A 26,167-nucleotide genomic window follows, 5' to 3' on the forward strand; every position below is an offset into this window, starting at 1 on the left:
ATCTCGTATTATGAGAAAAATATCGTTTTAATGTTAAATAAAAATCAGACTTAGGAGATTATATTCCGTGAATTACGATTTTCCCCACTTAATCATTAGTTATACGAAACAATCAAAGGAAAAAATTTCGACTATTTGAAGCCAATTCAAAGCGTAGAAGCAAATAAATGGGTTGGGGTTTTTTTATTATCAATAATTGTATCGATATTGACAATTGTGACACTTAAGACCAACAATATAGTCATGACAATGCGTGAATCGACACTTACACAAGCTGGGGAAAATAAACTGCCGACAAACAAGCCTCTAAAGGTCCTTGTCTGTGTGAGCCTGATGAAATATCAATATTATCAATATATCTATATCGATATATCTCTAATGTAGAAATTCATTATATTTTCATATTGAAAATAAAATTCTTGTATTTTATATCATTTTCGGTAAAATCAAGATTGAAAAACCTTGAATGTAACGTCAGCATGAATTTTTTCACCAATCAAATCCACTGAGAACTCAAATAGATTAAGTAATTGTCTTTTCTTTAACCGTTCGGTGTTGATGATCTGGAAGGTATTCATTCTCTACTGTAAGCTCGATAAACTATTGTATTGATGTTTTATTGTTTATTCGTCACCAGCTATAAACTGATAAAGCTCATAGACGTACAAAACCAATGATACATTTGTCTTACCTGTTGATATAAACAGGTCAATTTGAAAGAAAGCAAGATTACAAGTGAACCTTTTTATGACAAAAGGATTCTTAATAAATCTATTGATAAAATAATAAAATGCACCACTCTTTAACATTCTGAGATGACAACAGTTGAATGAAGTTAATGACTGATTTTAAAAGAACTGATATATTACTTATTACGGAATACAAGGGGAAAAAACACTGTCCAGAAACCACATTTGCGAACCGTTATCAAATTGAATGAAGGCATTTTTATAGAATCAGTGATTTCTAAACACCATACATGTAGCTGTGGAACCGTGGCTATTCATGTGTACAACAAAGATAAACCATAACGTCCAGCGGTATTAGGGGATCTACAGGTTTGTAGAAATCCATCGGTTAAATATTCTCAAAACGACGTTCAAAAAACAAACAATGAAATCGTGACTAAAATGTGCAAATCTTCAGTTACTAGTATATCGTTATGTAACGAATCGACTTTACGTAATTATATAGTCAGAGCGAAGTCAAGTACTAGGCCATGAGGAAATTGATGAAATTCTCCAAGTCAGCTTGCCTTTCAAATTAATGCCAAGTAGTCTAAAAGTGTGGTCTTCCTTTGACATATATATTCTGTAAATAGTCCACTTCTGTGTATCTTACCAAATATCCGTCAATTTTAAAAATTTTATAAGAAGAATTTGGTTTCATCGGAACATCTCTCTCTCTCTCTCTCTCTCTCTCTCTCTCTCTCTCTCTCTCTCTCTCTCTCTCTCTCTCATAAAACAGAGTAATGTTCCATCAAAGAAATATATAAACCCATTATTGAAATTCCATAAAGCTGTTTTAATTACCTGGCTGTATCGTCCGGCGTGCGTAAATGCAACTGATATATGATAAGGTATGCGATAACTGTTTTTAGTCCCCTTTAAAAACCAAGGTAGCAAAAATTTACACTAATTTACACTATTTTCTCGCTACCCCGTATCATTAACCTTTTGCATGGCTTACGGCTCTTTGACATGAACTGCGGTGGCGTGCCGCTGGGAGACGCGTTGTTGATCGCCTTTATAAATCCTCTTAGCGCCTAGTATAAAAATTCAATGAATATAGACTGATCCTACCACAAGGAAGCGAAACGGAAGAAAGGAGAGAGATGCCGAACGGTGCATGGGAATTTCCTTTATCCTCAGGAACACTAGAACTTCACAACTTCTGAGCACGGATGTAGTCAGTGGTACCCTGAAAAAAAAATTCACCGCTCGTGAGAGAAAAAATGTGTGTTTAGTGAGTTTTCTCTCTTAGAAAGTTCTATATTAGTGACAGAAGCTTGTTGGAAGGAAATAACGAGATATTGAAGTTCGTGTTGCAAAACAGTCATCTTGAAAGACTTCCTTTTTTGACAAATTTCGCGACAACTGGGTGCATTTCCCGTCCTCAAAGATATTGAAGAGAGAGAGAGAGAGAAAAAAAATCTTGAGGTATCTTGTCAATCATCTCGAACGCTCTGGTACTATACGAGATAAAATCGGCACAACATCATTGATAATGACAAGAACAATCGGAAACATTGTAAGCTGTTTTTTAATTCTATAAGACCCAGACGAAGTAAACCGGGGCAAAGCCCACCCCAGGGGAAATGGACGCCGTGTCCAATTTACTTCGGAATTTCTATCTCGTTGTTTTCTTCTTGTTTGGTGTATTTAGGAGTACCTCTCTAGAATATGTGACAAAAACAACGAAATATGGGAGAGTGAGGGGGTCCGTGGAGAGTGTCCGCCCCGGGAAACAGATTGAGAGATTTCTGGGGGTTCCTTATGCGTCCCCTCCAATAAAGTCTTTACGGTTTGAGGTGAGTAGCTTAGCTTTATTTTCAAAATATTTTTATGTGTGTGTGCATATTTTAAAATATATTTTATCTTTGAATAAAAACGTTGAACGAAAAATTGTGACAACTTGCAATTTTCTCATTCTAAATTATTAAATTGATATCAGTTGTAGTTTTGAGATAGGTAGCCAGAAGAAAATGACAAAGCTGTCATTTACATCATGATTTCCGTGGGGTCGAATTGTTCATATATCATTTTTTGTTTTTCACACTGTCTTAATAGAAAAATAACACTATAGCCGTGATAATATGATGTTTGTTTATGATATGGCTTTAAATGTATTGATATGACCTACGTACATACGTACGCACATGCATTACATATATGATTACATAACCTTGAAATACCTGATCGTGACGAGTATATGAATCAAAGTAATTATATACATACAACGATAAAGGTTATGCGATAAACCATAAACATGTACGAAATTTAGAGAATACACAATAAAAAGTGACGTCTTTGGTTATGTATGAAATTTTTTTTGATTTACCTGCAATTCTGGGGGGGGGGGTTCTCTTTTTTTTGGAAACAAGTTGCATTTGATGTTTTTTAATGACGCTGAATAAAGCAGTTGAGCAAAAATGCATTTTATTTTGTCAATATTTTAATTGGTCAAACAGTATAGTTCATTCAAACATTTTTTTTTGTCTTGAAAAATTTCTTTCGTAGGAGACACCTTTTAGATCTTTTGAAACTGATAGAATCAATATAGTAGGTGCATTCTACAATCTTATAAAACTGTAACTACAGAATGTACAGTCGATCCATCAAATATATTCAAATAGTAATTTAAAACTTTGCCAACCACATCAAATTTTTGTCCATCGGCATTAATTTGAAATTGAATATGCCAATTTTTTTCTTAAAAAATTTGCATGTACTGAGCTCTCGAGTCCATCAGATTTATTCAACTTCGGATTTTGTCAATGTTAAACTTTACGACCGATTTTTTTGTCCAAATATTTTTTTTACCATGGCGTTGCAATAAAAAAAAAACATTCATAAAATAGTTCTCCCATGCATGCAGTTAGAAAAACTTTCTCATCATTATTACGTATATGTGTATATAACTGGATGGTATTGTATGACGTTTTAAGTAAGCCTATCAAATTAATAATAATAATTGATGAAGTATTAAATTTTACGTCCAAATTATTTATCAAAGATACATGTATCTTGATTCTTGAACTTTAATCTGGTAAAAAATTAATACACAGTTTTTGTACATCTGTTTTCACTGAGGATATTTGTATCGGCAGTTTGGTAATGTAAATCGAAAGATCGTGAGTCTTTCGAATCGGCACTGAATCGGTCAAAGCGACTTTTATATAATACATCCTTTAACAGGACAGCCAACAATCCTGTTATATCAATCGTTACTACTATTTAAAGCTACTTTTTTCTGGCAAAGAAGGAAATGGCCTATATTTCTAAGCGACATCGATAAGTTCAAGGTTTCTACTAGTAAAGAAACTTGTGTTGGCACTTGTCATTTCATCAATAATATGTCGCCAACGATTTTTTTTCTCAAAACATCTAAAAACAATGCGTTGTGGTTTTCATTTCAGCCTTCAAACTACATTTATTGCGAAATAACGCACCGGTTTTTTTTCTTTGAAAAAAAAAGGGACTCAGTTTTCAAATATATACAAATTTAAAACGTATTACTATTGAAGCTGTACTTGGATCAAAACAATTAAAGAAACGAACTCCTTATACATTAGGGTAAGGAGTAAAATGGTGCAATTAAGCTGGAAGGAAATCCATTATAAACATCTCATTTGTTTCCAATGAAAAAGCTTGCCAATTAGGCCACAAACCTCCTTTGTTATTTAATGTCTTACATAAGTGCACTTGAAATCAACAAGATATATAAATTCTGATGAGAGAGAAAAATTAATGAAATATTTGATTCTATCTTGAGAATTTGCTTGATAACCTACAATTTTGGTTCGTTCTCATGTTTAGGATTTCACTACCCAGAAACAAAGAAAATATCAAAACATGGAGGAAAAATGGGTGATAAATTTAAATTGATATATTATGAGATATTTTTTCTCTCTCTCTCTCTCTCTCTCTCTCTCTCTCTCTCTCTCTCTCTCTCTCTTCCCTTTAGCTAGTCTTGAGAGCCAATCTTTCGATTGTCGTGAAATAATTGGCGTTCATCAGCTCACTACATTAACCAAGAAAAAGAGGCATTAAATTCTCAATAACAATTTATTCCTCACTTCGTTAGTGCTCTGCGGAATTATATATACCGGCGCGTGAAAAATTGAACAAGAATATTTATCATTATCCCAGAAATGGACACTTAGGAGTTCGTTAATTTCAATCAAGGCTACGGCTGTTGTCAATATAAAGAACAGGACTGCAATTATTTCGCTTGATATACAGCGCTTCAAGCTCTTTAGGGCTCTGTGGTCTCCTCCTACTTTGATTTTTGCTATTTTTAAAGACAGTTTATAAGAAAGGTCTTCATAACCTTTTATTTGTTTGGTATTAAGAAAATGAAATTTATTAAGTTTTAAACGTAATTCATTGAAAATTCACTAATTATTTTCAAAAGTTCATACTGAGTCAAAGTTTTGAAACCATAAACTACCACTCATTTCTATATTCTTTGACAGCTCTCTCTCTCTCTCTCTCTCTCTCTCTCTCTCTCTCTCTCTCTCTCTCTCTCTCTCTCTCTCTCTCTCTCTCTCTCTCTCTCTCTCTCTCTCTCTTGATTAAGAAATACCTATTCCATCGCTCACGCTACATCGCACTCATCTTGTAAAAGTCAAATGGCGCGGGGGAGGGAAAAAAGATTTATTCCAAAGTACATTCCTAGCGGAATTAATGAAAGCTAATAGATATAACCGATCAGCAATCTTAATTACCGGCATCCCAAGTGCAACGATATTCAAACGAGAAAGAGGGGGGGGGAATATCCTGATTGCTCGATGAAAGTAATCTCATTCCTGCGAACAATTTATACGGTATTGGCCAACACCGAATGAGTTTGTTTATCTTAACATAACCCGACCTTACTTGCACATTTTTTTTTGTAAATATTTCACTTTGATGTTTATATTTTCTCTCCTTTCTCAGATAACTTTCATCCATCATTGTCAGAGGTTTTTTGTGTTCAGAGGAAGATGATATTAAAAAAAAAACCTGTAAACCGAAAGAGTTTCATTGTCAACATACATGTATATGATTTTTTTTTCTTTTGGCAGAACATTTGATCGAACTTTTAAAGCTCGAAGAAGATATTTTATTTTCGGTGTTTACACATTGTTTCTAAAAGTTCATGTTATCTTGAATTTACGATATATTTTTGAAGAAGAAAAAAAAGATATGAAAAATTAGCACACAATTGCTTTGGTAATTATTAAAAATGATGACATTTTAGGAATCTATTTTTACCGCGTAATTTATATCAGATATTCAAATTATAACCGACCTTGGTACTTTATGTATATACAATGCGGAAAATGGTTTCTGATAAGGTATTTGTCCTCCACCAAATCTTTGATCAGTGTGCTTAATGATATATTCTTTTTAAAAAATAATATAGTCCACATAGTGATATCATAGTTGATAGTTCTATGCTATTGCAATGATCGTTTTTTTTTTGGGGGGGGGTTTGGGGGGGGGGTCACAGATTTGATATTAATATCGAAATTATTCATTTTAAGATCGATCGAATTTTAAGTGTAAATAGTCCGTAGAATGATAAACAATAAACATGACACACATTATAGTATCGACTCATTAAGGTGATTTAATACTAAAGAACCTCTAGAATATAAAAAATCTGTATGAAATCCGAACTTGATATTGACATTTACATTTTGATGATAAAAAAAATCATTTTTATGGTTTTTTTCCATCGCGTGACGTTGTATATGACACGAAATTTATTTATAGTGCAATAGCTACCCAGTTTATGGGAATATAAACTGGATTGGAGCAGTTTACGCTGCTACGCCTTTTTTTTTTAAATTCAACTGTTCCAGCCCAGTCTATATGAATATAAATTTGGTAGCCATTGAGTTCATTTCTAATGATTTAATTTTTTTACAATCATTAAATCACATCAAATTGTACAAAATTCAAACGTTGGCAAATTGTATCGTAGGCAACATTCTTTATATGGTATTAACTAATATTTCCAGCCAATCAGAAAGCACGTTACAAACAACATTAAATTAATCAATAATAAATAGGGAAATTTCACCAAGGCATAAATCGTATAAACTTTTGCTTGAAAATACCAAACCAACCTATTTAGTACGACTAAGTTTAATAAATTCAGAGGCTTATATCTGTCAAAGCGAATGAGTGAAGTATATATGAGCTATTTAAATTTACTTACTTTTCTTTTTTCAACTTATATGCAAAGTTTTATTTGGTTTCTGATATGTAGAAATTTTGAAATACATTAAATTTTAGATAATTCAGTCATGATTTTTGTTTGTCGTCGGACGTTTTCGTGTTTTTATGAAAATTTTGAATATGGGACATGTATTTATTTCCGGGGAAATACAATATTTTATTCATCTTATGTTTGGGAATACCAAGCATCATTTATTATAAGAGAATCATAGCAATTGGGTATATTAGCCTAGTAACTATATATCTAGAGTTTGTCGACTGACATAAATACTTCTTATTGGATAACGTCAGCAAAACGTGACGTCATCAACCTATAAGCAACGTAGAAAGCAGATCAATAATCCAGCCAAACTATGAAAACAGTTTGTAGCAATTTGCAGAGTGTACAATTATACATAGATAAATGATATGTAACATCTTTAACAGTTCAATTTATTGTTTTTTTCTCTACAGCGTCCTGTACCCCCCGATCCCTGGAATGGAGTATTGGACACCCTGGATATTCCACCAGCTTGTCCCCAGCCCGGAGAGGGCGTGGCTTATATTGAGTTTCATGTGCCAGGGTTCAATTACACGAGCGAAGACTGCCTTTATCTAAATATATATACACCAAAAGTAAGTATTCTTTATCAAACGATTTTCTCGCTTCAACGTGACATCAGTCAGTGGAACTTTAGAATAATTTTTTTTTTTATACTTTTCGTATCTATGTACAGATATAAATCCGTATAATTAAAAAAAACGCTGATGTCGACGTGCATTTGATTTCCTCTTTCAAAGTTAATTTCTTAATAATGAGAAAAATATCAAATTCTGAGGGGTCTTCATATATATGTTGTAAGACAAGTAAATACGTAACAGTGTCAAAGATGCGAGTTTCCTCCTTTATTAAACCAAAATTGAAAGTCTAGGCTTTTCTGTAACAAAACTGTTACTTTAATATGTCATATCTATAGAATTTTAAATCTCACAAGCAAATATGTATTATGAATTATGCCATAATCCTAACTAATTTTATCAAGAGTTTGAGAAATTGTCATCATCGGGGAAAAAGAAAACACAAGGAACATGTACATGTATATTTTATTGTATCATAGAAGGACGTTTTCAAGCAGACACCTCTCAGGACACACACATTTATTAATGTAGTACTTCGCGGTTAACTGTCCCAACCAATTTTATATTCGTATAAATTGGGTAGCTATTGAATTCATTCCTTATAGAGAGCTCTAATTTGATTTTTTGCACAGGCACCTGACGTTAGGTGCCTGTGATTTTTTTGTGCGTCAATTTGTCCCAGCCCTTTTCAAATGTTTTGACTGTAACAGATGAAATTGACGAGTTATTTCCAATCTTGCCAGTTCTTGCCACGGTCTTAACTGATTTTATCAATTTTTTCGTAAGGTTTATGATTCATATATTTTTTAATTGTGAGATTAATTGTGCTGTTAGACAGTGATTTAAATTAATTATGCACCATTTTTTTCATGTAAATTTAATTCAGCGGTTGTGTGGCCAACTTACAGATGATAGCCAGCAATAATTTGCTTTCAACGCAAAATTTTTCATTTTTAATGTATGTTGAAAAAATGAGTAAATCCTATGAAGTTTGCACATTTTAAATCTTACAATACCTTGTACATGAGAGAAAGAGTTTTAACAACATCAATTTATTTGCAAATATCAAGTATCTTCTTTCTGATTTTATACTGTATTTTCATGTGTTTCAATTAAGCAAAAGTTCTAAAATTCCGAGAAAAAAAAATTCAATAATGCCAGCAAATCAAAAAATAAAAATAATAATTTTAAGATCTGTCCTATTCTAATTAATATGAAGTTTAAAGTTATTAAATTACTCTTCAAACTTCAGTTTAAAAACCTAAGGACATGGCTTTAATCCATAACCTTGTGCTAAACCTAGCTAGATTCTACTGTCCTTAAGGAACAAGTATATTTTATTTGGAGGGGAGGGGGGACATCATAAAGTTGTAGGCGGGACAGTACTTCCAATTTGATAAATTAGAACTCTAAAAAGGAAGGTATTTCTGGTTTTCAGAAACGCAGCTGTATAAGATTTAAATGAGACCAGTATTTAAAATGGTTATTTAAAATCCATTTAATCGAACCGTACGTGCAGGCTCTTTCAAACCGAATTTAAAACGATGCATTTGGTTAATTTTGCGATACACCGTCTTTCATAATGAACAAAAGAGCCTTCGCAAATTACACTTGCTTGACTTGCACATTAAATATGTTCAGGTACACGTTTCTCTGTAATATAAATGGTAACATCTGATACTTAAATTACAGACCAGCATGCATCTCTTGCAGATGTAGGTTTAAAGCTAATTAACCAAATTGTTGTAGTCCACCTAGCGTATTGCTTGGTGAAATTCAACACATCTAAGACCTGCACTTATATGGTAAAAAGTTTATTATTTTCTAATATCAAGGAAATATCTTACAAATTGCTGTGCTGTTGCAAAAGTTAATACCTATTAAAATTGCAAGCAAAATATCGTTCATTTGTTATCGAATATTTTTTTCCTGATATGGTCTCATTAATATTTTATTATAATTGGTTCGCAATATAGGCAGTTGACATCTATAACATTAAAGACTAATTCATTCAATATGTTTGATTGTATGTTGTATGGATATACATGTATATATATATTTTTTACATGTAATAGAGAAAAAACGTCTCGTCTGGGGTTGCGTATCACTTTAAATTTTCGGGTATACATTTCATCATCAGGTAAACAAACAAACAAACAAACAAACAAACCCAATCATTTTAGGTCCTTTTTTATTTTGAGATATGAAAATATACAAAATATCTATGAATCAAAAGTAAATGATTATCGTGTTTAGCAATATATTACATGTTCATAGATCATCCCAGCGCTAAAAAATTGCTGCTTTACTGTTATTTGCAATTTGTTCTGAACGTCTGTGCAAAATACCAATTTGTTCGCTTTCCACCTTGAACTTAAATTGATTAATTTTTACTCAAACAAAACTTCAAGTACAGTAATTATTAACATCTCTCTGTCCCATTTCCTCTGTAACCTTGTTAATTGATTCTCTTCTCTCAAAACTGTAAAAACAAAAACAAAAAAAAAGGAACATTGTCTTCATTTGAACTTTGACTGGGCTCATTCATTCGTATTTCGTTCAAAGGCTGTTGCCATGAAAAAAGAAGATAATAAGCTGTTTGGAAAAATCATACATTACCTACATTTCATTTCCGTTACATCATATTCTGGAAAAGAGTACAGAAGTGTGCGTGTCTTTGATTCCTAATTGTTCACTGGTTGTGGGAGTAAATGGTTTTGTTTGCCTTCTTCTTTGAAGCCAATATAACGAGGATACAGTTCCTGATCACTGGGTGGTAATATGAAAACCGTAAAACTTGGCCATTCCTTGATACCCAAATTTACAGATTTGTTCATCTGTCACCTTCATTGATTGTGTTGTTGATGCACATGCAATTCAAACGGTACACTTTGGACTCTACTTCAATGACAAAATGGATTATCAGCTTAAGCTGGTAAAATCAGTCAACCTGTTAACGTTAATCTGTTGCATTTTTTAGACACAGAACATTGACTCTCTCTCTCTCTCTCTCTCTCTCTCTCTCTCTCTCTCTCTCTCTGGAGGAATAAACACTTCTAAGCTATTTACACACAGTATAAAATGACATTCTAAAAATTCGAAATGAGTAACTTCTTTGTACATTTTTAGGGTATTATATAATCTTGGAGATTATCATTTTGGTGAGATGCAAAGTGTCTCCTAGTGATAAAAGCCGTGTTGTATTCTTTTGTAAATAAACATCTGTATACGGTTTCGGCCCCGAAGCTCACGGGTTGGTCTATCGATACGCCAGCAATTACCACAAGCTCGAATCCTCAAAGCAAAATAAATATATCACGATCTTTGAAGAAAAACACTCGAGGACTCTCTTCGATCTATTAAGAGGGTCCTCTTTGACCCCGAAGATGACAATCAAAAGATACGGATAAAAGGCGAGGGATACCGATTGTTGTAACACAGCGATCAGGTGTCACCGTCCCCATCAGTAAGTGGTTCGTCTTTTGTTGGATATAAACAATAATGTAAGAATCATGAGATAAGAAAACGGGATTAATGTCTGTTGAATTTGGCTCGGTTTTCATCGTCACATGTGTGGAAAATATTCGGATGTCATTTCGATCCGATGACTACCGAAACATTAGACGACGGACGGAAATGAAGAGGGGCTGTTAGCGGTGCATTTATATACCACTTAACAACTGGTCGAGACACATAACTGTCTCTGCTGAATAATGATTTTTTTCAGTTTGACAACAAGTACTCGTAGTACGTTGCACTCGTGCATATCAAGATCTTTTGACACCTTTTTCTACAATATCGCTTTGCTTCGTACGTCCCTCTTATTATCCTCACTTTGCTTTTCATTTATGATATAAAGTGTGGTTTATAAACCTCTGCACTCATTTGGTTAAACAAATTAAGCAACGTCAAATAGTACTTTGAATATATAAAGAGTTCAAAGTCTTTGTGATTAATTTGATGCTTTCGAAATTTATTCGAAAATGCTCTGCTAGTTTTATATAGTTATATACCGTAAGTAATCTTACAGAAATTATCTTTCAAAAACATTTTCACTACTTTGATTTTTTTTTTTTTGCTTCTTAATTTTGCGAGTGGTCATCTTAAGGTAGTACACAAAAAACAAGCCAACAATTTCCTATCATTCAATTTTTTGAAACTTTAATATTTCGATCAATCTATCTTTTTCCTATCAATTTTTTCTATCAATTTCCTATCATTCAATTTTCTGAAACTTTAATATTTCGATCGATCTATCTTTGAAATGAAAGCTATAAATATTTAAAGCAGGAAAGAAATCTGACCTTGTATTTTTGCCTTCATTGCTTCAAACCTACTATTATTTCAATTTCATTAATCGAAATAGTCATTTTTTGAACTTGCATTGCCAAAAAGCTACTTTTAAAGATATAACAAATGTTCTACTGCTATCTATAAAGCATTTTGTTACTTAGATATTCTGAATTTTATTCTAGCAGTAACTAAAAGTAAATTCTGATAGATGACGTAATAGTGCTTATAAATTAATTTTTAAGACAAAAATTTGCAACACTAAAACACTGCATTATTCAAATTCAGATAAAACTAAACGGCACAATTACTATAACCCCTGTACTTAGATTTATCAATATAACGAAATTAACTTAAACGCTAATTTTAGATTAAATTTAAAAATAAAAATGAAAATCGAAGATGACGTCATTATATTTTGTTAATGTGCATTAAGTTTTATCACTAGTGATAATCATGTCTAAATTTCAGGTTTTTACTAAAATAAACACAAGTTACACATTCTTGAATTATATATAAGGCTTGATTGCTAACAGACTAAAGGAACACCATAATGAGTGAAATGTAGATTAAGAAATGATCAAAATACGCGTCACTTCAATTTTTTATGCCTTGCGTAAGTTGAATCCAAGGTTGAAGTTTTTCAAATAAAGGTTTTGCAATGAACTTTTACAAAGATTTATACCAATACTTTGTTTGAGAAAATACAACAACAAAACTAATTTCACGGGTGTTTCGTAAACCTTAACGTCCTGCATTTTACAAAGGAACTTACGATTTACGACCAAAATACTGAATACTTTTAAATCACATATTAATCAATTTTTCAATTCTAGGGTTTTAAAATATAATTATAGATTTCAAAATAGCTGTAAATTGCTGGTTTTTAATAAATTTCATTCATTAAAGATAATTCCATGGTGTTGAAATATTAACGACGTAGTCGTAAGTTCTCTTGTAAAACGCAACCCGGGTCTGAACCAAAGTGGATAAAATAGTTTCTTTTTTAACATTTAAGTATATCGTGTTGTATACTTGTACTTTATTTTTTCAAGGTTTTTTTTTCATTGAGACTTTGATGTCAATATGTGCGGATAAAGTGCTTCAAATGTAGAACTCTGGGAGGGAAGGGAGGAATAACCTCATTTCGTAGGCTAAGTTTTTTTTTTCTGTGTCAAAATGAAGTTTAAAACATAAGACTTAAACCCGCAAATTAACCTGCTATAAATCAGCGAACAAATTTTTAAAAATTATATTAGGGGTAAAACATACTGACACAATGCAAGCGTCGTCTATTTCTTTTTCCATTCTAGATACTTTTTTTAGATCTTCGTTAATCATGTTACAAAAACATAAGACTTAAACCCGCAAATTAACCTGTTATAAATCGGCGAACAAATTTTTAAAAATTATATTAGGGGTAAAACATACTGACACAATGCAAGCGTCGTCTATTTCTTTTTCCATTTTAGATACTTTTTTTTAGATCTTCGTTAATCATGTTACTAAAAAATATGTCAATTCAAAAAATCGATAAACTTTTAACGATGTTCAGCCTTAAACTGATGATAATAAATGTGTGAAATACTCTATAGTAGTCCATATGTAATAATGTAATGTGTAATGTAATGTGTTATGTAATGTGTAATGTATTGTGTAATGTAATGTGTAATGTAATGTAAAATGTAATGTGAAATACTTGTAGCCCCTATGTTTATAGCATAGCAATTCGGTTGTTATAAGTACAACGTTTCACTTAACAATTACGTCAGCTCATCCCATAACGTTCCTTATACTCAAAAGTTACACATTGTTCTAACATCCCCAGTTTTATTTGGCGTTTCATCACTTGACAAATGCAATCAAAATCATCAAGTACGGTGACAAACTTTGTTACAAAAAGTGAGTGACAAAAGTGAGTATAACAAATAAAAAAAAATCTGTAAAAAAAGATATCTCCGGCGACACCATCCCTCAATTGAAATCCCATTTGTAATTAACTGAGGAAAACAGAAAGATTCATGGGTGCGTCATTTCCCATCATACAATAAAATTACCGTCATTTAAATATTTTGTAACGACCAACGTAGCTTTACTACGTCGCCATGTATTCGCACCTGTAAAAAAAGTTACGGACTATGATGACATCATTTCCGGGGTTTTCAAACAGCAATTTCATGCAATGTTTGTGGCAAATGATCTTTGAGAGAGAGAGAGAGAGAGAGAGAGAGAGAGAGAGAGAGAGAGACTTTTTAAACGATATATATATATATAGGAATTTAACTTTTTTGTTATCACAAATGGTATTTGATGCCTTTGATGAAATGTTTATAATTTAGTGTTTATCAGATATTACATACATTTTCTTTAATTAAAAAGAAATCTTTTCATTTCGGAATACCACACATTAATTTTGTTTCTAAACCATTCGTAAGATAACTTATCTGCAACATAGAGGCAGAGACGCTCTTGTTTAATGTTCACATCAAGAAAAAAACTGTTTATTTGACATTTCCTTGCATTAACCTGTCGGGTAATGTTTCCAATCTCAATTTGCTCTGCGTATTCCATCGGCACGGGTCTACAGAAATTACAGTGCATGCACGTTTACTTAAAACGACCATTTGTCAAAATATTGCCAACCATTACAGAAATTGCAAAGTGCATGTTGTACTTTTAATTCAATCGTATATTGTTAATTCAAGACATTAATCAACAAATCGATTAATTCATAAAATAAAAACGCACTACATGATATTTTTCTTCGCTGCTAAATTTAAGCATTGGCTTCTTTAAGAGTACCAACGGTGGTAAGAAGTATCCCGTTCTGTTTTTTGTCCATGGTGGATCATACTTTAACGGGATGGGAGCCATGTTTGAAGGGAGCATGCTGTCGGCTTCCGGAATCGTGGTTGTAACCATAAACTACAGACTAGGACCACTCGGTGAGTTACACTTAATACATGCTTTGTACATTTCACTATCGACGAGACTAGGTTAAACATTTTTCATTTGAAACATTAATTAAAAACTATTTCACAAAGTTAATGACGAATGTCTCTGTTTCATAGGTTTTTTGGTGTCCGGTGACCCGGAACTCTCAGGGAATTATGGGATGATGGATATGGTTGCTGCTCTGTGGTGGGTGCGCCGGAATATCGAGTTCTTTAACGGGGACCCAAACCAAGTAACACTGATGGGTCACAGCGCAGGAGGCTGTAGTGTCGGCTTTCTTGTTATGTCACCTTTGACAAAAGGTAGTCTTCAGACTATTGTTCTTGTTGTGTGATTTCCGGTTGACAAAATTGACTCGATATACGTCAGTGGTTTTCCTGCTTTGTTTAACTTGTTCTGGATGTGATCGTTGCTATTTCTGCTGCTGTTGTTGTTGTTGCTACTGTTGTTGCTGCTGCTGCTTTTTATTGTTTTTGCTGTTATTGTTGTTGCTGTTTTTGTTATTATTGTTGTTGCTGTTTTTGTTGTTATTGTTGTTGCTGTTTTTGTTATCATTGTTGTTGCTGTTTTTGTTGTTATTGTTGTTGCTGTTTTTGTTGTTGCTGTTTTTGTTATTATTGTTGTTGCTGTTTTTGTTGTTATTGTTGTTGCTGTTTTTGTTGTTGCTGTTGTTGCTGTTTTTGTCGTTGCTGTTGCTGCTGCTGTTGTTGTTGTTTTTGTTGATATTGTTACTGTTGTAGATGTTGTTGAAGGACCATCGTGGTTGTTGAGATGGTTGCAACAACTGAGTTCTTGTTGATTTTTGTTTTAGAATTATTATTTGCCCATCTATCGATGATAAGTGTCTACGACATGTACAGTTAAAAAATACCGCCAATTAATATTTTTTGTTCGGAAATTGTTTTCTGCTATTTTGCGTATTTGTTAAAAGTGTGTTTGATATTCGATATATGAGCACGATCTTCTAAATGCCCGATTCGCGTGCTTTGTGACCTTTTTAATGATAAGTGTATTTAATTACATGCCGCCAGAAGGCGGTCGGTTATATGATATGAAAGTAAAAATTAGTTGTGCGTGTCTGCGGTACTATTGTGAGTCTGGTGCAACCATAGACTTTATCTACGCAACGCAGCTTTGCTTAGAGAGAGCGTGTGATTGAACCAATCTTAAAATTGTTATTCTAAAAAATATTTTAAAAATAAAATATTATATGTTTTACGGTTTAGCCGTGGGGGCAAGAGCAGCAGGAGTTACATATATGTACACTATATTCACTTATCAAATGTGTATTTCGTCAAACAAAACAAACTTCAAGTACAATAATTTTGCTTTTAATTGTTTTTTTTTAGTACCATCAAATAAGTGACAATTATATACAATGTATCATTAAATTAAGAAAAATTGGACATATCCTAAATTATTTTCAAGTCAAATTCGATGCACCCCATCCACTCCCGGTTATCGAGGAAGTTCGCCGCCCCGATACAAAGTACCTTCCGACGCCGCTGTATAAGCAAAAGTGTTCTATTTGTTAGATTTTACTGTTAAATTTATTCTTATTTTTCCTGATTTTTTAAAATCGTTTTTGCAAAACTGTAGTTGTAGAATCTAGGATCCCTTCATATTCAATACACGTTTAATACAATATGCATGTGCACATATATGTTGATTTGCGCTTTGTCCATTTGTCTGTGAGTTGATTTTTAATGTAATGCACAAACTCGAATTTCAAATATTTCTTGTTCAGAAAAACAAATGGTTTGCTAACGTTCTCTCGACGCTTATTTTTTTTTTATTATTATAAGATCACCTGCAAAGTTTATACTTTTAAAAATCTATAATCAGATAAAAGGGATTAAACTCATTTTATTTATACATCGGGAGTAGATCATTTTGTTCAAAGTACAATGACCCATCTGATAACATTTCCGACATACACGAAAATCCCTTTTAAGTAGGCGTTTAAACAAGGAGAAAAAACTGTCAAAATTAAATATCATACAATAAACAACTAATATTAAATAAGATATGATGAAAAACTAGGCTAATCTAATTCAACGGGAAATTCAATCACTTTTCAATTACTTGAATGACTGCTTCTGCGATTGATAAAATACGTCATATCTTTAAATGAAATAGAAGTAGGCGATAAAAACATTCAATCTAATGAGTACAGGCAATTTTCGCGTGCTGCGCTCAGCAATTCCGAAAACTGTTGAAGCCGAATTCGATGTGTCATGGTCGTTGTTATCGGCCTTTTTGTGTGTAAATAACGGTATCTCCTGATGTTTTTAAGACCTCTGCCATTTTGATTACTGTCATAATATAAAAGTCTGTAACATGTTTCCTGTCAGAAATAGGTGATATTTTAGTGTTAATAGGTGAGCACTTTGAATATGGATGAAACTGAATACCGGGAAATCTGCTTGGTACATGTATAATAGATGTCTTCTTCAAGGGCACAGATAAACGGCGTTTTTATTTATATAAATATTATAAAAAAGTTTCAAAGCTAATATAATCAAACGAAGGTTATTTTCGATGCAGAGAAAGATAAAACTGGTTAAGATTGCATTTTGTTCGAATTTTGATAAAACGTTAACATAGTATTCAAAGAATTTCAAACAATAATTTTATGTAAGGATTCTCTGGTTTCAATGCTAAATGAATTTTTTTTAAAATTATATATTTTATGAATAACTTACAAGACATATAATAAGTAGATTACAAGACATATAATAAGTAGATATAATATATTACGAATTATTGCCAACAATTGCCAAAACGTGGCATAAATTGATACAGATTTCGACATTCTCGGGAGATTAAATTTCATCAAAGGTTAGCGAGTTCGCATCACCTACACAGTATTACAGAGAACTGATGCTTCAGTTTATCAAAATGCTACTGCAGAGATTTTTAATTTTTAATGCAACGATAGTGAAAAACGTTCTGGGTTATCTCGACACTACCTTTGTATAGATATAAAGAGATATCCAGTTAATGCAATGATAATCCAGAGTAGATTTGGTGATAAAGATTCCATTTGATTGGGTGTTGTGAAGTCGGCTAATTCATGTTATATATATTCTTTCTCACTGCAGATGTTGTTTATCAAATCGATGCAGCTTTTTTTTTATGGATTTAGGCTGTTAATACTTTAAGAAGTTGTACATTGAATTTCCAGCAATTCTGCGATCATAGTTTGATTGCGCAAGAAGGGGCTTCAATTTTGAGATCATTTAGAATTATTTAGAGATGAAATATAAAATAAAAAAAAGATATGAAATATTTTGCTCAGATGTTTTTCTCAGAAGGCAGTTTAATGTAAGAAATGTCTCAAGCTGCAAAACCTTTGAATATGTCGATTATTGAAAATGAAGCAATATGAATGTATCATTGTTTAAATTTGGCACTAATTGTGCAAGGAAAAAATAAGAATAGGCACACCTTATGTTATACATATGTTGCAGGGTTGTTCCGGAGAGTCATAATCCAGAGCGGGTCCCCCCTTGCACAATGGAGTTACTCGGATAAAGTGACTTCTCCGGACATCCACTTCAAGATCTTTGTCTCTTCCATTGGGTGTCTTCGGAACAGCTCTAGACTCATCAAAGAATGTCTGCAGAACATACCTACCGAAGTCATGCATAGACAAATTGCGTTTAAATATGTGGTAGGTCGCACAGATATAAATATATATTCTTAGACGAGTATTTAAAAAAATATTCTTGTGGCAATTGATGTTGAGCATATTTCCGTTCTGATGAAAATTTCTACAAGATTTGTTTACATACAACCATAAATAAACGTTAATGTCGAGTCTTGAGATCAAACATTTTTCCTCTTCGAAAATTCTTAGGCAAACTTATCCTCTAAGCATAACTCATAGGAATTACAGCGTTTTTCCATATTTAACCCCCCCCCCCTCCCGAGAAATTCATAGCAGACAGAGGTGTTACATGTACATCGCCGGAAATAAACGGCCAATCAATGCCAGACTGTGTGTTTCGAACGATGACATCATATTTTCTGTAAATCAAATGGCAAGCAATGCAGCAGACTTGTTTTTGAACGATTTGACATTTTGTTAACATATATTTTTTCTACCACACGCAAAGAATGTCAATATTTATCAAGGTCATAAACAAAACATATACATAATGAGAATCATCCCTTTCTTCCTCAAATGAGATTTTTCTGAAATGATAGTTATTTTCTAAATCATAAACATGAATTATAATTTAGGAAAAATAGTTTCATTAGATTTTGTCAAGAGCAATCATTCGACAAAAATCGACTTAAAACTGAAAAAAAAAATACAAAGTAATAATTGCTATTTTGGAATCCAAGTAAGAGTTGTCTCTCTTATACAAAAGATCGATGAACCTTAAAGAGATGTATAAAATGTCTCCTTCCTTGTCAATTTCAGACGTCTCCGTCCCTGACGCCGCAGTTCCGCCCGGTGGTGGACGGGTACGTACTTCCGGATACACCGGAGAGATTGATACAATCCGGGGCATTCCGAGCGGAGAGCGTGATGACTGGCGCCACGTCAGACGAGGGGCTTATTGCAGGTAGTCAGCTTACAATATCAAGGATTCATTGTTTAGTTTATCGTAAGTTTTCCATTATTTGCGTTTGCAGTGGGAGGGGGACTCCCTAACAGTCTGATATAAATGTAATGCATATTTTCCAGCAAAACCACTGGTGGAATTATTTGGTGGAGAGGAAAAAGGCATCAAACAGTTAATAACACTGATGTATTGTTTCCGCGGAGATTTGCCAAACCTGGCCAATATCGTGGGTACGCAAAATTTGTTTGGTTTTTTTTTTCAGTTGAAAAGTATTGGTCGTTATTTATGCATCGGATTTAATCCAAGGTTCGACCACAAAACTGAAACAAAGTAACTTTTTGATTGAAAGTTTTCTTTCCTCAATGAATTTCTTCGACTGATATATAAAACAAACTAGACTTTCTCTATCAATAAGAGCACGTGAGTCATTCATATCCTATCACTTTTAAAAATTGTAATATTTGCTCTACTTTTAGACATGGTGATCGATACCTATGCATCACTGCCACTTGAGGAAAAAGAGCATTTGGTGGAGGAAATCTTCTCTGACGTAAGCCTGTTTAATTATTCGGAAGTACCAAAGCAGTGTACTGCTTTGGAATCATTTTTATCATGCATCCAGTGACATTAGCGGTATTCAAAACTGGGAGATCAGTAACACATATCAAAAGTTGAAATAACTCGGATGAGTTTTTGAAAAAAAGACTTAAAAATTAGAAAAAAAATCTATATTTACGTCTTATTCAATCTCATGATCAAGCTATCCCAATTTAGATAATCGGTTTTAAAACAAATGAAAAGAAATTCTACAGACATTTTCGATACGTACACTTAACCGTTAATGACGTCATCGTTTCAGATTGTTGGTGACTACTACATCACAGCGCCCACACATAAACTGGCCCAGATGATGTCATCACGCAGTGTTCCAGTCTACCTCTATAACTATGAGTACCAGTCCAAATACGCCCAGTGGGAAGGTATACTAGTAGTGATATGCATAATTACTAGAGATTCTCATCATCAGTTGTATAAATCATTGATATTTATCGTGATTTTGTCAATTTAAACAATAAAATGCTCTCTTTGATGATTCATGCGGGATATGAAGGTGGCAATATTGCAGAAAAAATAAAAACCCGCGTTAGCGGGTTATGTAAATTTTTGTTCTGCAATGATCGCTACTTTTATAACCCGCGTGAATTTAATTATCAAAGAAAGCATTATGTTGTTTATTTTTACATCTTTCTTTTAACAAATTAATAATTTCATTGTAAAAAGTAAGTAAAATTCACTAAATTACTGTAAATGTATATACATCAGTACGTTAGCTAAAAGAAACAGCCAAATCGTCTCTCATTGGAATTTAATTCTGGTATCATCATGATTATTTCGTGAAGTCCGTGATTTTTCTTAGGTCGCTGTTGGTTTCGACCAATCGATAAATGGGGCGTGTAGATTTCAGTCCTGTCAGTTTTTACAACTGTTCTATAGAGCTATGAATTAACTTTAAGTTCCGTAAGAAATAGAGGGAATCATACTCGGTAAATGTAAATATGTATTTATCATAACTTCCAGCTAGCGTTTATGTATAAAGATGCAACAGTTTTCAAAACTGTTTAAATATAAAGCAACACATGTGCATTGCGATCTTTGAGTGTCCATATAAGGACTAAATATACTCAATGTTTGCGCTAGATATTGTATTAATTAGCAAATAGAATCCCTTGAACGTAAACAAAATTGTCTAGGTGTAAAGTGATAATTATCTCATACCAACATGCAATATTTTATTAAGAGCAAATTACAAATTCTAGGCTGGCCGCAACAGACGTTTTTAAAAGTAGAATTACCACGTGTGTAAGTCGACAAACCATTCACAATTATACACGCTCCAATTTACTTCCTTTTTCAGGAGTCACCCACGGATCTGAAATCTTCTACCTCTCAGGATTCCCCATGTCCGGTCACTCAAATTTTAGATACGATGATACCGACAAGAAAATGGCCACATTGCTCATTCATATGTGGGCAAACTTTGTGTATAATGGGTAAGAACAAACACAAACAAACAAACAAAAAAGAAATATCGTTTATCATGAAAAAAACCATAAAAAGTAAATTCAATACGATATAGTACTCTGTGTTTGAAAGGCGGTATGACTAATGTTATCATACTCCTCGTCAGGTTGTATTTCATTTCCAGGATTAAGCTCAGAGATATTAAATATATCAATCCTGGTCCTTTTCTCTTCAGATATTTTTTTTTAATTTCCCGTGATGTGTGTATGTGTGGGCAGGGGGTCTCAAAAGTAATGTGATAGTATTTATTTTTGCACTTCCCTTTTCTGTCTTTTGACAAGCAGCTTTATACCGTAATATTGGAATTTTTGGTACGCAACTAGCATAATCTCATCCTTTTATTGTAAGGGTGAAGCATTTCAAACACGGTTTAAATTTCAATTGCATCACTTAATCCTGAAACTACGCAAGAAGATGTTCGTATCCTTTTTAATAATATATTTAATATTTTTAATATAAAGTGCGTAAAAGTTGTAAAATTGTAAAATGTGTGAAATAGAGTATTTTTATTATTCGTGTGAGAAAAAACAATTTATATTTTCTCCGTATTTGACCATCATACCACGCAGACAGCTGTCAGTGAATAACTTTATCAAATTTTTACCGGATTTTTGCATAAAGCCACCATTAGACTTTGTAAAGAAATTGAGTAACACAGAATTCTCATTTGTTGCTAATCTTGTATTTATTTATTTGTTTATTTTGGGTTTTTTAAATTGCAGACTTCCATCATTGGTTCCTCACAGACAATTCCATATGGATCGATACAGTGTTAACAATCCCGTATACACTAAAATCTATCAGGGAATAAACCGACCCTTTGTTGAACTGTCCACAAATTACAAAACTCGAAAACTGGACTTCTGGAACTACAAAATCCCAATGTATTCTGGGAAATTAGATTCTGGTGACGTCATACAAAGTCCAGTGCAAAGGACACACACAGTGACCGGCCCCGATCATTGGGCATTAATCGCCACTTCTATTGGACTTGCGGGCCTCGCAATGTTTTTAGCGGTTGGATATTGTAAAACTAAAATTCAACTACAAAATCTTCACCGCCAACATGGCGTTTGCATAGCCGGGGAAATCTCCAGTAAAGACATTAAGAAGTCCAAGTATTTCAAAACTAACGTTTGAGTGACGTCAACTCCATAATGTTTGGAAACAACACACATGAAAATGATTCTGATCTTTATTATATTGATACACACGAATTTAACATCTATTTTCTGCATTCGCTTTTTAATAAAAGACAAAATCCAAAATTGCTGTGTTTTTATTGATTGTAGAATTATACAACGTGAAAGAAAATTAAATGACTTCTTCCCTAAAAATGTAAAAATATCTTATAATTGAACTTTCAACAAATTTGTCTCATATTTCTCATATATCTGAAAATACACCAAAACACGAAACGATTGTTCAATGATGGTACGTGGTCTGGTGTTACTTGTTATTTCATCTTTTCACACATTACAGTAAGTCTTTAGATATTAAAAAAATATATATATTGACCAAATCGTGGGCGAAATTTTCACGGATTTTTAGAGCAATGACAAATTATATATGTACTTTGTGTGAGAATGAAAAACCTTTTATCACGTACAGGATCAATTTCTCCACCATCAAAACGGTAAGAAAATCTAGAAGCTATCACCTATCCATGAATAGCATTTCCATTAATACTGAGTCTATGCACTGACACAAAATGGTCGTAGCCGCTTTCTATAATAACTCTCAGGTGATTGGCTCTTTTATTATTTAATGGAAATTCTTCTTGTTGGAGAGTATTGTCTGTAGCATCAAATTCTAAAAATGAAAAAAAAAATATCCAAAAACTCTTTACAAAATTACTAAAGTATGGAATTTTCCAAAACCTTAAGGGGCCGGGTGGTTAAAATCTACGCATCAGACATGTCTTCAACTTTTTAAAAAATATGATATTTTTGGCTGTAAATTATTATTAAGGAAGGAAAAATTCAAATATTTTGGCTTTAAAATTTGAATATTTTTCGATATCATTATACAAAGCTCTTTGTCTATTGGAGGTTGATTTAGCCTACAAATGGCCAGGACCATTTTGCCTTCCTAAAAGAGCTGTACCTCTTTTAATTCTGAAGATTTTGCTATCAAAGAAGTGAAATGTCCATTATGAAATTGTTTGTGATTGTTGCTTGCACATGTAAGTACATGTAGCATGAAGAATTGCTTTTAATCATTTAGCAAAGACTCTGTGATTAGTTTTATTAAAACATTTTAAAGATAAGGAAATTTAAAAGCAGATTCATTGCAGTGTACCAAATGTCAAACTGAAGAAAAAGATCCTTCATTTCTGTCAAAATTGACTGATATGTTGAATAAAACAGTGTTTTATAGTGCTTTTTATCTTCATGAAAATCTCTTGTGGGGTATTTTTAAACAGTTTTGAAATGTTTAAAATATCAGAATTAAGTCCACCAAATTTAGTCACTTTATGGAAAATGCACTCAAAATTATATGATTACACTATTAAATTTTCAAAATATTTTAAACACTGATTGCAAAGCTTTAAAGATTTTTTGCATGAAATATGAAATGTACCAACCTTTGTCTAACAGATCTTCAAAATTTAATGGCTCATTTTCTTTGCTAGTTTGAAACGATAATTTCTTCACTGAAAAAAAAACATGACTACACAGATAAAAAGTTTTGTATTCTGAGTAATTCCCAATTGCAGCAGTGTTGGGGGTCATTTCTATGACAATTTATTTAAAATTGTGCATCTGGGGCTAAAACATATCTGCTAAAATAAAATATCTTTACAGTATAAACTTAAAAATTAAGAGGCTTTGACATAATTATATGTATATGCATATATCAGTGTTTTCTAAATTACACTGGCCAGTACTTTAATTTCATATTTAAATTAGTCAAATACTTAATTAATAGGAGTATGTTGACCTTCAGAAGGGAGGTGATTATTGTCAGTTAAAACATTTATATATATACAAAAAAGTATTTATTTCTTGCAATTCTTATGAAAGAAGCAGAAAAGATTATAGTGATACATGATGTGAATTTATACACCAGTAAAGGAGTCAATATTGAGGAAGTACATTATTTACAAAATAACCTGTACATACCATTAAAACATGCAATTTCAATTCGCTGTATACTCATCATGGAGGAAAATGTAACAATGAATTCTTGTGGAAACAGACCAGTTGATGCCCAAAATGTCTCCTGATCCCTAAAAATAAAAGCAAATTGTTATGTTAAACACAAAAAAAGATATAAAAAAAGCTATTAGATTACGAACATTATATAAAGAGCAGGGTACGTGTGTGGGATTACTTGTTCCAAGTACCAAATTACATTCGGTGAGCTACAACATCGAGGTAATGCTACCATAAACTCCAAAATCTTAATTAAATCCGCCAGGCTGCCACAAAATCTTTTGTCCCAAAGATTCAAATCAATGGTAGAAAGTTATAAAATGCAAGTAATAATACCATGATTCAAACTTTGGCTAGTAAGCCCCCTAAACTATAGACAGGTGCCTCATCATTTGAGACAGCTGGTATTCTACCAACTGAGACATCTGAACTACTGTAAATTCATTATTTTAATGTGAGGTCTTAATTCCACGATTCCACTGTTTTGTATCAAATCATGAGAATATAAAATTGAGAGTACCAGTTTTTTGGTTATAATTTCATATAATTCAAAACTGTCTGAAAAATTTAGCCAGGTTAAAAAATCTGCAATTGTTGCTTCTCACAATTTTATGTGGATATTATTTCCTTGCATTTAATAAGGAATCCCCAGTATATGTTCACCAACAAACAAACCTGCTTGATAGCCACTTTAAAGCTCAGGGCTGTTATTCCATTGTCCCTAACATTCAATTACATGGCTTGAATGGTCTTGCAGAAATGTTAACCTTTTAAGTAACAGATCTAAAGACTGTTTATCATTCCAAATGTAATAGTAAGGGAGAAAAGGACAAAAATACTTAAACTTTAGACAGGTGCTCTATCAAACCATTTGCATGACAACTGCATACATGCATGGTAAAAGAAATATATATCCTAGTAAACAAATGTACCAAGGCCAACTGACACACACTGATCAAGATATCCTGGCCAATATCATATCTAAATCAAAGATTCTAAATTGTTAACTATTTTCTAAATTTAACAAACATATGCTATACGCTATATTAAGTAAACTTTGAGGATTGACCCTCACAAAATTTAAACGTTCTGTATGCCCATGCAAGACTTCCACAAACTTATCTTCTTTTCAAATACAATAGTTTGTAATTAGCCGAAAATGTCAATCAAGGCGATAAGTTTGAATAAGCCATTCAGTAAATAAAAACTTCGTTTAAATGAAATAATGTGCATAATTCTTTGTACCAAAAGTTGAAACATTTATTATACAATAGACGTTATTCCATTGATTTACTGAATAAGAAACAATATGTTTATTATTAAACCATACCCATCGATGATATTTTCAGGTGGATGATTACCATCACTAGAAGTAGCAAGAACAACCTGGGCACCGGCGCTTTTCAGAGCAACATCAAACATTTTTGAAGAATTTCTTGGCGTTGATGGCAACAAAATATTTAATCAACGTTATTTGGACGCTTAAAATATTATGAATAGTAGAAACAAAAACCGTAAGTTTTTTCCGTTATAAATT

The 26,167-nt window shown here is 32.7% G+C and overlaps 2 protein-coding genes across 2 annotated transcripts; one reads left to right on the forward strand and one right to left on the reverse strand.

Annotated features, from left to right (window-relative positions):
- Positions 1-1,703: 1,703 nt before the first annotated feature.
- Positions 1,704-22,740, forward strand: LOC105343169 (fatty acyl-CoA hydrolase precursor, medium chain). The gene is made up of 11 exons (XM_011450423.4): positions 1,704-2,530; positions 7,404-7,565; positions 14,656-14,803; positions 14,930-15,115; positions 18,287-18,489; positions 19,246-19,390; positions 19,513-19,620; positions 19,867-19,940; positions 20,250-20,370; positions 21,306-21,441; positions 22,195-22,740. The coding sequence occupies exons 1-11, from the start codon at positions 2,318-2,320 to the stop codon at positions 22,610-22,612; spliced, it is 1,914 nt and encodes a 637-aa protein (XP_011448725.1). The 5' UTR covers positions 1,704-2,317; the 3' UTR covers positions 22,613-22,740.
- Positions 22,736-26,119, reverse strand: LOC105343159 (intraflagellar transport protein 25 homolog). Its single transcript, XM_011450412.4, has 4 exons — positions 25,961-26,119; positions 24,598-24,704; positions 24,060-24,128; positions 22,736-23,284 (listed from the first exon to the last, which is right to left on the reverse strand). The coding sequence occupies exons 1-4, from the start codon at positions 26,050-26,052 to the stop codon at positions 23,133-23,135; spliced, it is 420 nt and encodes a 139-aa protein (XP_011448714.1). The 5' UTR covers positions 26,053-26,119; the 3' UTR covers positions 22,736-23,132.
- Positions 26,120-26,167: the final 48 nt, after the last annotated feature.

The sequence above is a fragment of the Magallana gigas genome, chromosome 7, assembly GCF_963853765.1.
Source record: "Magallana gigas chromosome 7, xbMagGiga1.1, whole genome shotgun sequence".
In the NCBI taxonomy this organism is placed as follows: domain Eukaryota; kingdom Metazoa; phylum Mollusca; class Bivalvia; order Ostreida; family Ostreidae; genus Magallana; species Magallana gigas.